This window comes from Aythya ferina (assembly GCF_964211825.1).
Source record: "Aythya ferina genome assembly, chromosome: 6".
Classification (NCBI taxonomy): Eukaryota; Metazoa; Chordata; class Aves; order Anseriformes; family Anatidae; genus Aythya; species Aythya ferina.
This window is the reverse complement of record NC_140303.1, coordinates 14,789,698-14,804,518: the sequence shown is the minus strand read 5'-3', so window position 1 is coordinate 14,804,518 and position 14,821 is coordinate 14,789,698. Positions and strand designations below refer to the sequence as shown.

Genomic DNA, 14,821 nt, shown 5'->3' with positions numbered 1-14,821 from the left:
TATAGCTGGCCCTGCCTCAAACTCTGCTGGTGCCTGTCCACTTCTCCAAGTGCCTTGGAATATGCACAGGGTTTGTAAATTTAAGCTTTTGTAGACTGTAGAGAGCTTTCTATTAAAAAAAGCCTGGAGCATTACTATAAAAGTAGTAAAGAGGGCCCCTGGCCCTCTTTGTGAAACTCACCCAAATTTTTTTCTTTTGTGCTGATAGGAAAATTCTGGACAATAGCAAGGGAGGGAAGATGTGAAAAAGGGCAGTGTGTGGTAACACCGCAGCATACCAGCAGCAGCAGTCTGTTTCTCTGTTTTCCTCTGAGCTGACAGAACTGTAAGTGGCTCTCAAGAGACAGACATCTTACTCCTTCCCTTTCTCCTGCTGCCGGTTGTGTGGTGTGCCTCCATCCCTTCTGCTGGCTGTAGTGCTGACTGTACAGCTTAACGAGACCACTAACCCAGGGGAAAGCTGTGCGCTTGGCAGGTTAGTTTTCTGCTGCGTGAGCGAGCTGAATCAGTCGGTGATGGAGATCCTGCTAGCACCGGCTCTGGTACAAATTCGCAGTGAGAGCACAGAAAGAGGAAGGAGGAACACGACTTTCTCCCTTCAGCAGCAGAGAGCTGGGTCGCTGTGCCCGTCACAGGGAGCTGCAGCACATCCTTGTTTCTAGTGGCAGAAGGAGGAGTCAGCTCTGTCCGTTTGTCTTTGCAGCTAGAAAGCTGTATCACAGTAAGTGGTGTTTCAGTTGAAATTAAATAGAAACTGAGAGGAAAGTTTCCCTCTTCTGAAAGCCTTGTGAAGCTGTGTGGTTGAACTAGCTACTCCTCAGCAAAGGTAGGTGTTAGGCTTCTCAGGACGTTGGATCAGCATTACTTAGGATAGTTTTAACCAACCCTGATTTGAAAGACAAAGCTGCAGAAGGGGTTCAGGTCCGACACCTCAGTATAAATCCTGCCATCCATCCCAAGGCACCTGGGCAGTGAGCTGGCTTTGCTTTCACTGTTACTGCAGATAAATGCTTCGGCCTCTCCTCCTGATTTTAAAAGTAACAACTGTGGCTGAAACTACTAGCATGAAAGTTGTAGTAAAAGGTTAATGTGGATTATATAACTAGTGGATAATATTCTGGGCAGGGTGGAGGAGGAGGCACGTTACCTGCTGCAAACAACTGCTTGCTTGGAGATGGAGCTGTTTGAAAAGCGTGGCGCCCTGCCCAGTCCTCGGCAAGCTTGTGTAGACTACATAAGAACTAATCAGCCTGGTTTTAGCTTCCCACTCATAAGGAGAGTCATCAGGAAAACAGAAATACTCAAATTACAGAATATATGTTTTCTTCAGCCTGTCTGTTCATTTCCTCCAGACATAAGACACCTGTGTCCGTGACCTGAGCTGTACTTCCATGGGTGGGTGAGGCATCAGCAGAGCAGGCTCTGCTTTCGCCTTCTCTGTTGCTGCTCCCGTGCCACTAGTACTGGTGCAGCTGCTTGCTATGTGAGGTGAATTGGATCAGAGAACAGGTCCACGTTGAAGATATTTTGTGTTTGCTGGTCTGTTTCCAGTCCAAATTGGTTCCCCAGCCCCCTTTACTGCACAGCCTCACAGACAGCCCTAAGGGTGGAAATAAATAAGGAGGAAAGCAGAGCTGGAGCTGGCAGTTCTACCGTCAGAAATGCTTGTAAGACCATAGTTGCAGAAAGCAAAATAGAGATTTTCTTTTGTGTGCTAATGCACTTTTGTGTACGAATGTAAGGCACAGACTGTTTCTTTCTCTGGCCCTTTTTGCTTCATCAATGGCTCCCCCATTGCTTATTCAGGGTCATCGTTCTGCATTTCAGAGTTACCAGCAAGTCGCATCTCTGTTCCAGCAAGAGAGCTGTGTTGCCCACAGGTAATGCAGTTCTCAACTCTGTTTAAGTATCTGAGAACCAGGATAAATTATTCTTGGTTATGGAGATGGTACTTATGCAGAGCAGATCTGCCTGGCAGGCACGGGAAAGATCTTTTTAATTTTAATTTTTCCTGCACTGTCCATGCAAATATAAAAATACATAGAAAATAAGCCAGAATCCACTGAGGTGATAACATTGCTACAATATTTGGTCATAGTTTAAGTTCAGTTGTTTTTTAGGGAGAGGGTATGTCATTGATGTAATTTTGGTACATTAAGCAAGATAAGGTGTCTTCTATTGCTGCAAGACCAGTCCTAATTGACCAATTAACTAACAATGATTTCAGTATAACTAGAAAAGCCAGAACAATTTTAGGATTTAAAATATTTTCAAGTCTGAGTGGTGGCTTAAGCCCCAAATCTTTCCGTTTTAATGTTGCAATAAATTTTGTGAATAGGAAGCATTCAGAAGTTGGACAAGGACAAGGTTTGTAAGGAAGCGCTGTTTTTCTTGTGCATACCTGGGCATGTTCTGCTGTAACACTTAGAGAAAATTCAAAGGCTTTCACTGTAGAGCATTAAAGCAGAAATGAGTCTGTGCTGTCTGGTAAGAAAGAAACAAAGCTATTACAACAAAAAAATACGTTGCTTCGGCAGATATAGCTTATTTTGAATTTGTTTCAGACGTTTGACTTTATATCTGGTAATTATGAACTTTGTATGAATAATTCAGTCTTATTTTCAGATGACCAGTTCTAATGATAATCTGTTAATAAAACAGTGAAAACATTGGTCTGAAACATCCATTTTGTTGTGTTTTCTTTCCGAATTCATTAAAAGTGGTGGTGTTTTTTAAACAAGGCTTCCCGGTATTTCCAAGTTATAGAACTTTGTGTTCTTGAACTCTAGAAGTGCCACATGATCCAAGCATCAATCAGAATTAACAGTATATTTTTTAATAGTTTACACTTATAAAACTTTAAGCGTAAATATCCGAAGTAGCATTTTTAACACATTAATCATTTAGCCACTGACATTCACGAGTGGGTTACAAACATTTGGAATGGAGCCGTCCATTCTTGTCAACAGACAAAGTCTCAGCACAAACACAAATTGCTACGTAAAATTCTTGTCAAGTTTAATTATATGTTGATAATACTTAAACCTCCCTATTTTGCCCTCAGCTTCTTAACTGATTGATAGTTCTCTGAGAAAGAAGAACAATAAGAAAAAAGATGTAGTCTATCACCTTGGAATATCCAACATCTGACCCTTTTCAATGTGCAGTGTTTTGCTGAGCTGACCTAGTATTTGAACCTCAGGCTTTTTATTTTGTTTTTACATGAAAAACACAAGTGGATGATGAAATTCAGGTGTCTAATTTAATATTTTAAGTGACCAAATAAAGAGCTGACAGTTGCCCTCCATCATTATAGGATGGGAAAGGAAACATTTACTTGATTCATGGGAAAGTCCCCTGAATTTGTGGGACTTTCCAGTAGATTAAGCTTCTTAATATAAAGTTAAATCCATGTTATATTAGAATGTCATCTTTAATCACTGTAATCTCTAAGAAGCTTCAGTCCAGTCTTAAAGTACGCTATTCTGATAAGTGTGTATTAATATTTTTGTACTATAAAATTAACCCAGACACTGAAAATGAGCTACTTCGGAAATGAAAGATTTCAGGTAATAATAAACATGTGTTTCTATGGATATCTGTCTTTGTCACATTCCTACATATGCTTCCCTAAATCATACCTGGTATGTAATTTAAATTATAACATTTAAGGAAACACCTGTAGTGAGACGATTCCTTTCTCTACTACAGCTGCAAGATCACTTCTGTGTTGCACTCTTGGCCTTTGGGCTTGGAGCACTCTGGTTAGCCAGACTGGTGTGACTCTGTGTAATGATCTATTTTTATTTTATTTTATTTTATTTTTTATTTTTAGTGTGTTATTCCTGATCTGCTCGGAGCACCAAAAGAGAGATGGATGATCCTTATGTAATTTCAAAGTAGTCATAGGTGTTCACTTAAGTATTTGCTAATGGACCCAGTGATCCAGTGATAAAATATTCTGCATATTTTAGAGCAAAGCCCGTGCAGGAAGTCCTATTATTAAATACCCTTGTGCTGACCCCATGACATCATTGTCCGAATTCACATTTTCTAAGAGAGTACTCTTGTTGAGCAGCCAGTCATTGCTGCAGTAATTGTTTGCTGAGAACAAGTTTAGTGGTTTCCCTACTGGAGAGACAGCCGTGCACTGAACACAGATGTGCGTAGTGTCTCCCTGCAGAGTTCCACGCTGCTGCACGCTTGGGATTGCCACGGTTCCTTCAGCTGGTGCCTCTGAACTGGGATGTTTAAAGGTTGCTTGGCACGTGGACAAAGATCCTTGCAACACATCGAAATGTTTTCAAATATGTCCCGCAGCAAAGTGTGCCTTGCTCTGCCAGAATGACTGGTGGGGCAGTTAAAGGCCATGAGACACAGAAGTGCATATGGAGGAAAACAAATATGATCCGGTTGAATGACTGTGCCAGGTCAAGAAGAAGTTTCAAGCCCTTCCAGATCTACACCGTGGAAAAAAAAGGAACACATGCACCTTCTTAGATGGGTCTTAACCTTGCTAGCTTTGCATCATTTTCTGCTGCAGATACTACTTGCGTCACTGGTATGGACACAGTTTCTCTGTCTAACACCACCTCCCATTTTCTCCCTCTCACTGGGGAGGAAGGAGGTTTTTTGTCTGTTTTGCTTTCCTTTCTGACATTCTGGACTGTCTTAGCCCCTCTCTCGGAGCACTGTCACGTGCCAGTGTTTGTTATGAAAGGAGGTGGCCAAAACATTCTGCCTCCTGTTGGCCAGCATGGCAGGATAAATTACTGGGCATCTCTGTGCTGCTGAGTGTCACCAGAGCATGGTTTCTGAGTTACTCAGTGCCAGCCAGGTCCAACCTACTTCCTCAAGGCAGAAGTCATGCAGCTGCTTTCGTGTGGTGCTGAGCCCAAGCCAGTAATGCCTGCTAAGAGGCCTGGTGTACCAGCTCAGGCACAGGGCCTCATTAGCAGAACAGAGATGTTTACTTACTGTTGTACTCACATTATTTGGGTTCAGGCTGCATTAATACACCACATGACTTGGAGATTGTTGTTGGTTCATTTCCAGCCAGCTTTCGCCATGGACTCAGCAGATGCAGTCCCCACCCTCTCTGAGGTACCTCCTGTTTGCAGAAGTGAGCGTATTCAGTAAGCTGCAGCATCTAGTAGCATCACAGAGGCTGCCTTTGGAGTCACAAAACAAAACCAAAAACAGTTGTATTAACACAGGTGTGTCTTCCTTTTTTATTAAAAACTGCCATCAAGCTAGTGAGTGGTTACAGTTTAGCACTAAAGTGCAAAAAAGTGACTGATGTCATTGCTACAGTCAGTCATGTTGATAGGTCAAGTTCAGATCTCAGGGACTATTTACTCCTCAGTTTTCCACCCACAGTTCAGAAAGAAATTAAACACAGTCACGAGCAATTGTGCTTATTATTAGTTCTCTAGGCCCATACCAATTGCTAAGAGCTTGCTTCCCAACTTCATGGTATATTAAGTGGGACCTTTGGCTCCCAAGGGCTGTCACAAAAATCATTTGATGCTTGTGTCTTGTGTTGTATTAAAGATGTCTGCATACAAATAATACTGTACAGATGTATCGTTGTGATCACTTTTGATTTACTAACAGCTACACATTGCAGAATAAGACACATTACTTACAGTAGACATTTGGAGAAAAGAGCGCTATACTTTGATATTTTTATGTTTTGATTTTTTTACTTTCTACAGCTAGTAGGAATTAAAAGAAATGAGTATAGGTTGAAAAGTAGGTGCTTACTATATTCCAAAAGTGATCGCAGAGAAAAGATGGTAAAGTGCCATCAGTTTGTATGTAAATGTACTTTATAGATAACATTGGCAAGAAACATAAAAGAACTACAAGATTTGCTAAATTCTTAGAAACATGCAAGTTCTCCTGAAGTCTTTGTGAATAGATTGTGTATGCTGCCTAGGTCATCCTTAAAAATCTCTGTTTTCTCACATATTTGCTAAAGGTATTCATAAATATTTATCATGTTTCTGTCTTATGATAAAGATCACAGGCATAAAGCATATGAATTACTCTCTTCATACCCTATGTGCATTCAGTATGTGGACAGAACATTTATAAATAGAATATATTTAAGGATTCTATCTTCAATAGTAATAATGATAGCTGGCAAATGACTTTATAACCTGTCTTGAATTTGTTTTGACGTTTTGTTTAAGTAAAGTCTGACAGTGGTAAGGCATTTGTTTTCTTTTCATGGTTAATGTCTTAGGCTTGCTCTCATCTCCTGCCCTCTGGTTCTAGAGGGCTCCCTGGCAAAAGTGGTGTATTCACACAAGATTCATCCCAACTATTAGATGAGGTTTGTAGTTTAAATAGAAACTATATTATCAGCTGCACTAAAATACGTTTGCTTTTTTCTCTTTTTTTTTTTTTTTTTTAAGATGGGCAGGAGGATTCACCTTACATTTAGCACCCAATTCCTATTCTTGAAGGAAAAGGTTATAATTCAGTTAGGTCCCTTGGTGATGCTATAATGAGCAAGAAAAGGTGGTACAGATTAATTATGAATGTGTACAGGTGCTTGCTGGATGCGCTTGTATTTGTTCACAGAATTCATGTATTTGTTCACAGAATTCACATATTCAATAAATAAATTGCAGTTAATTACTGTCAGAGTCTCTGATCCTTTAAGCAAGCTTGAAGGCAGGAACACTGGATACTCATACAATGCCAAGAGTGTAGAGTCGAACGAGGAAAATCCAGCACTGAAGAATGCTAAAGCATCATTCATTCACACACTGCACATGTGCATATCGGTTCACCTCTGCCTAGTAAATGTAAGCTTTATTGTGTTACGCTAACAGAAAATAAAAAAACTGATGCCTGATTTGAGTGCTCTATTTTGTAGGTATGAATTCAGATTTTAAATTTCCCTCCTTTGTTTTAAACCCTGAGACAGCTTTTTCACTAGTAAGAGGGAGATTGAGCATGCAAACCAAATAATTTGTTCCGATACTGCCATCACTTCGATACCTAAATCTATTAATTGTGAGAAGCTTACACTGACTTTGAAAGTACAGCTACAAGTGCATTAGAAGTTCTACTAAAAAAGTTATGAGACAAAAATGTTTGTTACGTGTAATAACCAAGTTCCCTGGTTGTATTTTTCAGTGATCTATCTGTATGAAAATACTACATTGTTCAACTCACTTGCTTTGGCTGCTACAGTTTATATTCTGTAAACAGTGTTCAGAGGCATTTCTCAGTATCATATTGATGTAGACAGAGGTGGGACTGTGGGTATTACGTTCAGCTGATGGTCTGATTCCACTTTGTGTGACAACTATTTAAAGTGAGGTTCAGTTTTCCGTCTAAGTCCAAGATCAAATATTTATCATCACCAATAAGAAGAACCTTTCCAGCTTTTTATTCTTCAATTTGCAAGGCAGAATGCTGTACTTGAATGCAAATATCTGGGGAATCTTCTCCATTTTTGGCATTTTCAACAGAGGTGATTATTGAGGCCATTCTTGTACTCACACTTAAAGTTGGTTTGCATGGCCCTCGCGCTGCCCTTTCTAGAAGCCAGCATAATCGTCAATTGGGTGTGTGATGAACCAGTTCAGAGGAGTGGTAAAAGGTACTTTTAAGAACAATAAGCAAACTAAGTTGTGTTCACAGCATGGCGCACAGTCTTCAGTCACCTAAAGGAGAGAGCAAGGCATGAGCAAATACTTGAGAACAGTGGCAGTTTAGGATGAGAGTGAAGCTCTGGTAAAATTGCAATTCCTGTGCCAACTCATTGTAGTCATTAGTGACAGAGATAATTATGGGCCTGTCTTGTCCTGTTAAACATTTATTGCTAGTTATTTGAAGTCCCATGTGTTAGCTGTAAATAAAATTATTTTTCTGTGAACATTTTCAGCCTGGCAGAGATTGAATGGAATTCATAGAGCAGCTGCTCAGCCATAGCTGAAAGGGCTGCCACGCTGCGAGGTAATAGTAGAAATGTTTACAGATTTGAAGTGAATGTCCTCAGTAATTACACTGAAAAGGTGAAAACAAATAATAGCACACAAGAGCCATGTTTTATGACCTTTTCAGTGCTTTCATGGTGGATCTTTGGCTTTATAAAGCCACATGTAGTAAATACAGAGTGACTTGAATTCCTGGAACTGTAGACTGGAGCTGTATTTGCTTTCTGAACAATGGTGCTGGTATGCCTGCTATGAATAAATTGAAATACAGTCTCTAATGAGCACTGCTTGAGGAACAGACTTGACGTGCTCGCTTTGGAGAAGCTTTCCAGAACTCAGAACATCCAGTGAAGTCAGGATTGGTGCATACACAATGTTTGTTTAGCTGCCTGACACTGGTGTTAAATTGCCATAAAACAAAAGCTGTTACCATATTTACTTTCTTGTTTGAACATCCCTGAATCCATCTCATGCCAAATATTGCCAAAGATAATAAAATGAAAGGTGGTATGCAGAAGGGGGCAAAAAATGTATTTAGAACAAGAAGCTATAAGTGATACATGTGAAAGGCAAGTGCTTTGTGGAACAGTTTATTCCATTTAATACATCTAGACCTCTCTATTTGTAGCTACTGCATTTTAAAGATATTTTTGAGGAGAGGTATTATTCCAATTTTTGCTTACAAATGTATTTTAAAGAACCTCAGTCTCACTCTGGTTCACAGCTTCCTTGCAAGTTAACCTGAGCCAAGCAATTTTCCCTTTTGCTGGAGAATTTCTTGATAGCCTCACGTCTGTAGAGTAGGCCTTTCTCACTCCTCCTTATGAGAGGCATCTTTGTGAGCCTTTAACAAGTTTTTATCTGATATGCAGTAGCTGAATGAGACTGTTGAGGGTTGTCGAATATGCTGAGGTGTTCCCTCCTTCCTCTTGGGGTTCCTCAGACTTCAGAATCAAAGGAAAAACAGAGTCATCTACTGGTTGTCCATTTGGGAACAGCGACTTTTCTAATGTAGGAGTTAGGCACGCATACCTTTTACAACACAAGCACTTCCTAGGCCCTAAGCACGTTATGGTGAAACAGAAAGCACAGGCCTAGAGGAAGCAACAGAAAATCACCAGAACAGAGCATGGAGCAGCTGTTGCTGATAGGCTGTAAGGGGGAACATGGGGTGCTTCCACTGGAGCAGGCGCCCTCCCTTCCCTCAGCCCCCACACTGCCCTGGCCCTGCGCTGCCACGAGCATCCCTTCAGCTGGGTGTTGAACTGGGCCAGGAAGATTGTGGCCATAGCAGTGGCCTTTGCAGGTGATGTCTGTGTGAAGGTGTGACTGGATGTGGCTCGTGTCAGGCTCAGCAGGCCTGGGTTTGTTGTGCCTCTGCTCTGTGCTGATGTTGGAGGCTGTCATGGTGCTCTTCAAAATCTGTGTGGGTACTTGAATAAAGTAAAACCAGAAGCCATCACCTAGTTGTGGAGGAGAAGGAGACCTTCCAAAGTTGCACAGAGTGTGACATGGTAAGTTACAGGTAATGGCTGTGCCTTTTGGTGAGCAGGCAGTGGCACTAAGTCTCAGGTGTAGACTGATGCATATTGCCTCAGAGCTTTGGGGCACTCCATACCTTCCTTGCATAGGTTAGCTCTGCTGTAGCAGCCACAGCAAGGTATTTTGCTTCTTGATATTAATGGTGGTGGTTGGGAAGGGGCCCCTACGTGTTTTCCCCACTCTGGTCCTGAATGATGACAAGCTGTCTTTGCAGAACAGGAAAGCTCTGTGGTGCTTGTGAGTGAGTAAAAAGAGGCCTCTGGTTAAATGAGGAAGGAGTGGAAGGAGTGTTCCTGGGAGTGGAACATCACATTTGGGTGAGATGTTGGAGTTTCTTGGGATATTATTTCAAATAGGAGATATAAAAGGAGTCAGGAAACAAAATATGCCAGGGAGACCAAATAGCTGCCAGTAGGTGAGTACTGTGGAATGAAGAAGCTATGAAAGCTGTGAGAAAAAGTTACATCTTCTTGGCTCTAAGGGACACGGGAAGGGAGGTGGCTGTACTCATGCCCTGAATAAACAGCATTGGTGCTCACTTTAATTTACAGAGAATATGGGAATTACTGTTAGCTGCAGAGCACCTTGTTCAGCATCCAGTCTCTAAGATACTGAAGATCAGAAAGTACCTCAGGACTGTACTGGAAACTGCAAGAATTACATGCGACATAATCTGCCCCCCTCATGAAGACTTTTTTTTTTTTTTTTTTTTTTTTAAGGATTAGAAATTGATTTAAAGCCTGACTCATGAGATGTTATCTTCCTTTCAGTTCTGCACATTTTTTTTGTGTGAAAGAACCATAGAACATCCTGAGTCGGAAGGGACGTCTAGTTCTGGATATTCTTGTTGTCCTTCTGCATGTCTAACCCTTGTTTGCATTCTGATAAAGTGCTTATCAGCAGCAGCATCCATGGCCTTTTTGTGTAGTACATGAAGTACCAATTTTCATATTTTTTAATCATTTTAATTTTTTTTTATATACTTTAAAATTTGTCACCTTTCAGCTTCACTATTTTGCATTCAGCCAGTGAACATTTCAACAGGTTTTCATTCCCCAAATGCTTGCTTTCTCTGAACACCCAAATTCCACAACATTCATTTTTTAGATGGACCTGCACTGTAATCCAGCTGATGTATAGGGTCCATCTATAAAAATAGAACTTGTAAGGGCTACCCTGTATCTTACTACTGTTCTGACATTTAAACTATTTTGCTAGCATTCTAAATTTTCAGCTTTTCTTGTCATAGGTGTATGTTAAGCAGAAATCTGAGTTGAACTAGCTGCAGTAGTGTCCAGACCCCTTTCCCAGGGTTATGCTATGAATGAGACAGGTTTATTTGGATTATTCTGCAGTGTATGTAGTTCAGAATTCCCTGTGCATTCTGCAACTGTTTGTGTTCGTTATCATCCATCTTATGCTGTCATGTTGTAACTTTGCCTAGTACAGTTAGCTTCTGCTAAACTTCTTTCTCCTAGTCCTGATGTGGTTAAAACAAATTGCTGTGTGTCAGCTGCATGTTTTGCTCTTCACCTCTGAAACTTCAGATCATTAGTAAGTATGGCAAAAATGCTAGTTCTTTCGAACTAATAAAGAAATTTATCTATTAAATAAAAGTGTTGAGTTAAACTGTATCTCAACAAGTAATCTCATCAGCTTTCTGAACCTGTGTTCTGAGTTCATACTTGGAGTGTTTTGGGCAAGCAGATTCCTGTCTTTTTCAACTCTACTTGTTACAGCTAACTTTTTTTTTTTTTTTTTTCATCATTTAGTTTCTTTTAGGAATGCTTAGGTCAAAATGCACTACACCGATTACTATTTTTTTCTCAAAGTGGGAATGTGAGGGTTTTTTTTTGACAAGTTGGAAAGCAGCCTGGAAACAGGGAGCAGTTGTGTATGAACTGCAGCTGTGAATTGCAAGAACTAATAGGAATTACTAACCTTACTAACCTAAAAAAAACAAGACTCAGAGCCTGTCCGAAAAACCCTGCAAGTCACCCTAAAAACTTGTTTAAACTGCACATGTCAAGATGGAAATCATGCAGGCAGCTTCCTGCATTGCTTGATGCTTACTGGACATTAGGAGGAGGTTCCTTCTAGGTCTTTGCAAGATGGGTTAAGAATTTGATTTCCAAATTATTGATGTTGTAGAGGAGGGAACACCTTAAACAGTTAATACTTACACTGATAAATACAAAAGATGATGCAGGCATAGAAACCAAGCTTGTAAAACCAGGGGTCCTTTGCTTAATAATGTGTGAGAAGATTGTAAATCCTTCCTTGGGTCTGTTTAGGTAGACCTTTGGCTGGTGTGACCGTGATACATACACAGGAACTGGGAGAATTTTTTTTCTGTGTTTACCTTGACAAACTGGCTAACACACAGAGAAAAAACCTGATCAAACTGGACACCTCCTTAAAAATGATAAAAATCCATGGGAAACCTGCAGTACTCTGTTTTGTAGTTTGAACTTTTGAAAACATACGATACTCAAAAAAGTTGGGTATATGACAACGGAAACTAAAACTATTAAAACTCGGGTTAGAGAAAACCAATTAAACTGGTGTCACTAATAACATAATTAAGAACTGTTTGGTAATGTGTATTGTTAATAATAATAGTGCAGGGGTTTTCATTTGTGCTTTCTGGCAGATGAAGTGCAGCATGGCAGAGACTTGGGATTGTAGAAGAGAATGGAGTTACATGTGCATGGGCACAGTATGTCAAGTAATCTTGACATTCTTATAAAAAGTAATGTATAGATTACTTAAAATTAAGTGAGTTTACAATGAATTTCTTTCGTTGCCAGTTTGCAAGTATATAGTTATAAGTAGAGTATTATTCATCTGTGAGCATTTGTCAGACTAATGTCTGTTTTTGTGTGGAACATAAAATCATGACGAGGGAGAGGCAGAACAAAATCCCAGATGCTTGGGAGAGAGAATTCAATTTTCTTCTTCCAAAAATTTGTAATTTTTCTTTTTTGTTTGTTAGTTTTTGTTTGTTTTTAAGGAAAAACAGCTTTAATTATTTGCTTCTTTCCACTTCCTAACAGTTTATAAACTGATGTTGGAACTAAATATTTGGTATGTACACATTTCAGTGTTTTCACACACACACAAAGGCTCATTTGAACAGTCACATTCAGTAGTAAACATACAGGTTTGGGTTTATATACATTGATTTGCCTTCTTTTTATGTTAGATGTAGTTACTACTTTGAAATGCTGTTTTATCTCGATTAGCAGTCATTTACCATGAGATGGAAATTTCTTATTATACTGGGATTTGAAGTGTGACCCTACTGCTTTAGGCAATGCCTCCAAGGAGTATTCTCTTTGCTATAACATTGAAGCATAGTTTGCATTGAAATGTACGTTTCCCTGACTTTTTGTTTAAAATGCAGTATCTCAAATGTGGTCATGGTGCCACCACGTCTATATTGACTCTTCTAAATCTTTTTCTCAGAGGGCCAGTAAAGTTCAGGAGGGAGAGGGGGATTTCTCCTTCTTCCCACCTTCCTACTGATCTGAGCATCCTCTGCCTCCAGGCCCTTCCGAAAGCAGAAATGCTCTACTGGTGGTTTTGCTCCAGCTCTGGAGAGGTGTGGTGCTGCTGGGTAGAGAGAAGCCTGAGTAACTGGGCAGCACAGAGCGGTACACAACATTGGTATTGTGGCTGTGGAGGTAATGGCCATTCCTCTTATTTGGTATTTGGAGTTCTGTATATTTACTATTGTATTGCCGTATCCCTGTTGGGAAGATTTCCTTGTATTTTGAAGTTCTTTGTTAGATATTAAATACTTTCATATCAGTATTTAAAGAAGAACTGAAAACTAATTCTCACAGATCAGCGCAGAATTTAGCATTCATTGCACTCTGCCTACATGCTGGTGTTTGGAAGTTATGCAACCTCTTTTTATAGAGTTGTGTTTTCTGGTGATCTAGACTTACTCAGTTATTGCTTAAAAATAAAAGTTTGTCATGAAACGTGTAAGATACAAAACTGAGGTCATAACAATACTGTGTACCTCTTAGTATAAAAATAATTACTTGCAGTAAGGTTCGTATAGAAATGCCTTCTATCTTTACATGTATGATCTTAAAACTGCAGAGTAGAAAAGACCTGTGGCATAGATAGGCCTATACACAGTCTGGTTGTGGAAAGAATTTGGATGGAGATGTTGCGTATTTAGCTCAGATGGAAGACTGAAAGCTAAGTACCCAACACAGAAACAATTGCTGTTGGTTACCTGCAAACTGCAGTCTCGGGGAGAGGGAGGGCTGAGCAGGGAATGCCTTTCAGACTTGATTATGGCATATTTTTACCTTGGCACTGGGGCTTCGTGACAAACTATGGGTCACTGTTCCAAATTATGGAGGTACTAGATCATCATAGTACAATTGCTCAAGCAATTTTTTTAACATGAGCAAAACACATTTTTTTCTGATCTCATTTTTGGAGGAGACTGGACCAGTTTTTTCAGAAACATTACACACAGAAAACTCAACCTGAGGCAGACACATGGCATGCAAAACTTTGCCTGAATGCTAATAGTTTGACAACATTTTAATATGCAAATGAAACTAATATGTAGTAATGGGAATTCAGCTGCAGTGATTGCTACCAGATCCACCAAGCGTAATGGAATTGCATACCAACACAGACTTATGACAAATATTGTGATTGTAGGTAACTAAATGACCATGGAATCTGGAGCAGAGAACCAGCAGAGTGGAGATGCAGCCGTTACAGAGGCAGAAACCCAACAGATGACAGTACAGGCACAACCACAGATTGCAACGTTAGCCCAGGTATAAAATGATATGGTATAATAGTTTTACCTATTGGGTAATTTTTTTTAGAGGGATAATGTCTGCTTATGGGCCTGAGAGAAGGTCCTATTGATACGATTCTGAAACAGGTGCTATGTATAGTTCCTTTAATGTTTGTCTTCAGAATTTTATAGCAGTAGAGATTTTTAACTTCACATCACACATCTGAAGAACCGTGTGTATGTAAACTGTGCAATTTTAACAGAATAATTAAAGTTTTCTAGCATTCTTCACCACAACCATACCACTGAAAGGTGTGTTTTGTTTTTTTTTTTTTAAACATGTAGTTTATTGTCTTTTTTTATATTGACTGGATTATTCTGCTGTTGTTTTTTCTGTTAGAATCTTGTCTATAGCAGATTAATTCTGGAGGAAATAAACTCAAAATCTAAGATGAATACTATAAACATTATGACCAAGTGGAACAAACTGGTATCTGACAGCTCATGTTACCTATTGAATTTCACAGAATTGTTCGCTGCTCAG

General features: G+C 39.8%; 1 protein-coding gene across 3 annotated transcripts in view; it reads left to right on the top strand.

Annotated features, from left to right (window-relative positions):
• Positions 1-14,821, top strand: part of CREB1 (cAMP responsive element binding protein 1) — a 39,244-nt gene that overhangs the window by 4,477 nt on the left and 19,946 nt on the right. The window contains exons 2-3 of one of the 3 annotated variants that reach the window (XM_084523081.1): positions 13,051-13,186; positions 14,193-14,314. The exons of 1 other annotated variant lie outside the window; for it this stretch is intronic. In XM_084523081.1, coding sequence (XP_084379207.1) covers positions 14,201-14,314 — 114 coding nt within the window. In that variant the 5' untranslated portion in view covers positions 13,051-13,186; positions 14,193-14,200. The remainder of the gene's footprint in view (positions 1-13,050; positions 13,187-14,192; positions 14,315-14,821) is intronic. One more of the 3 variants, XM_084523082.1, reaches the window with a different exon arrangement.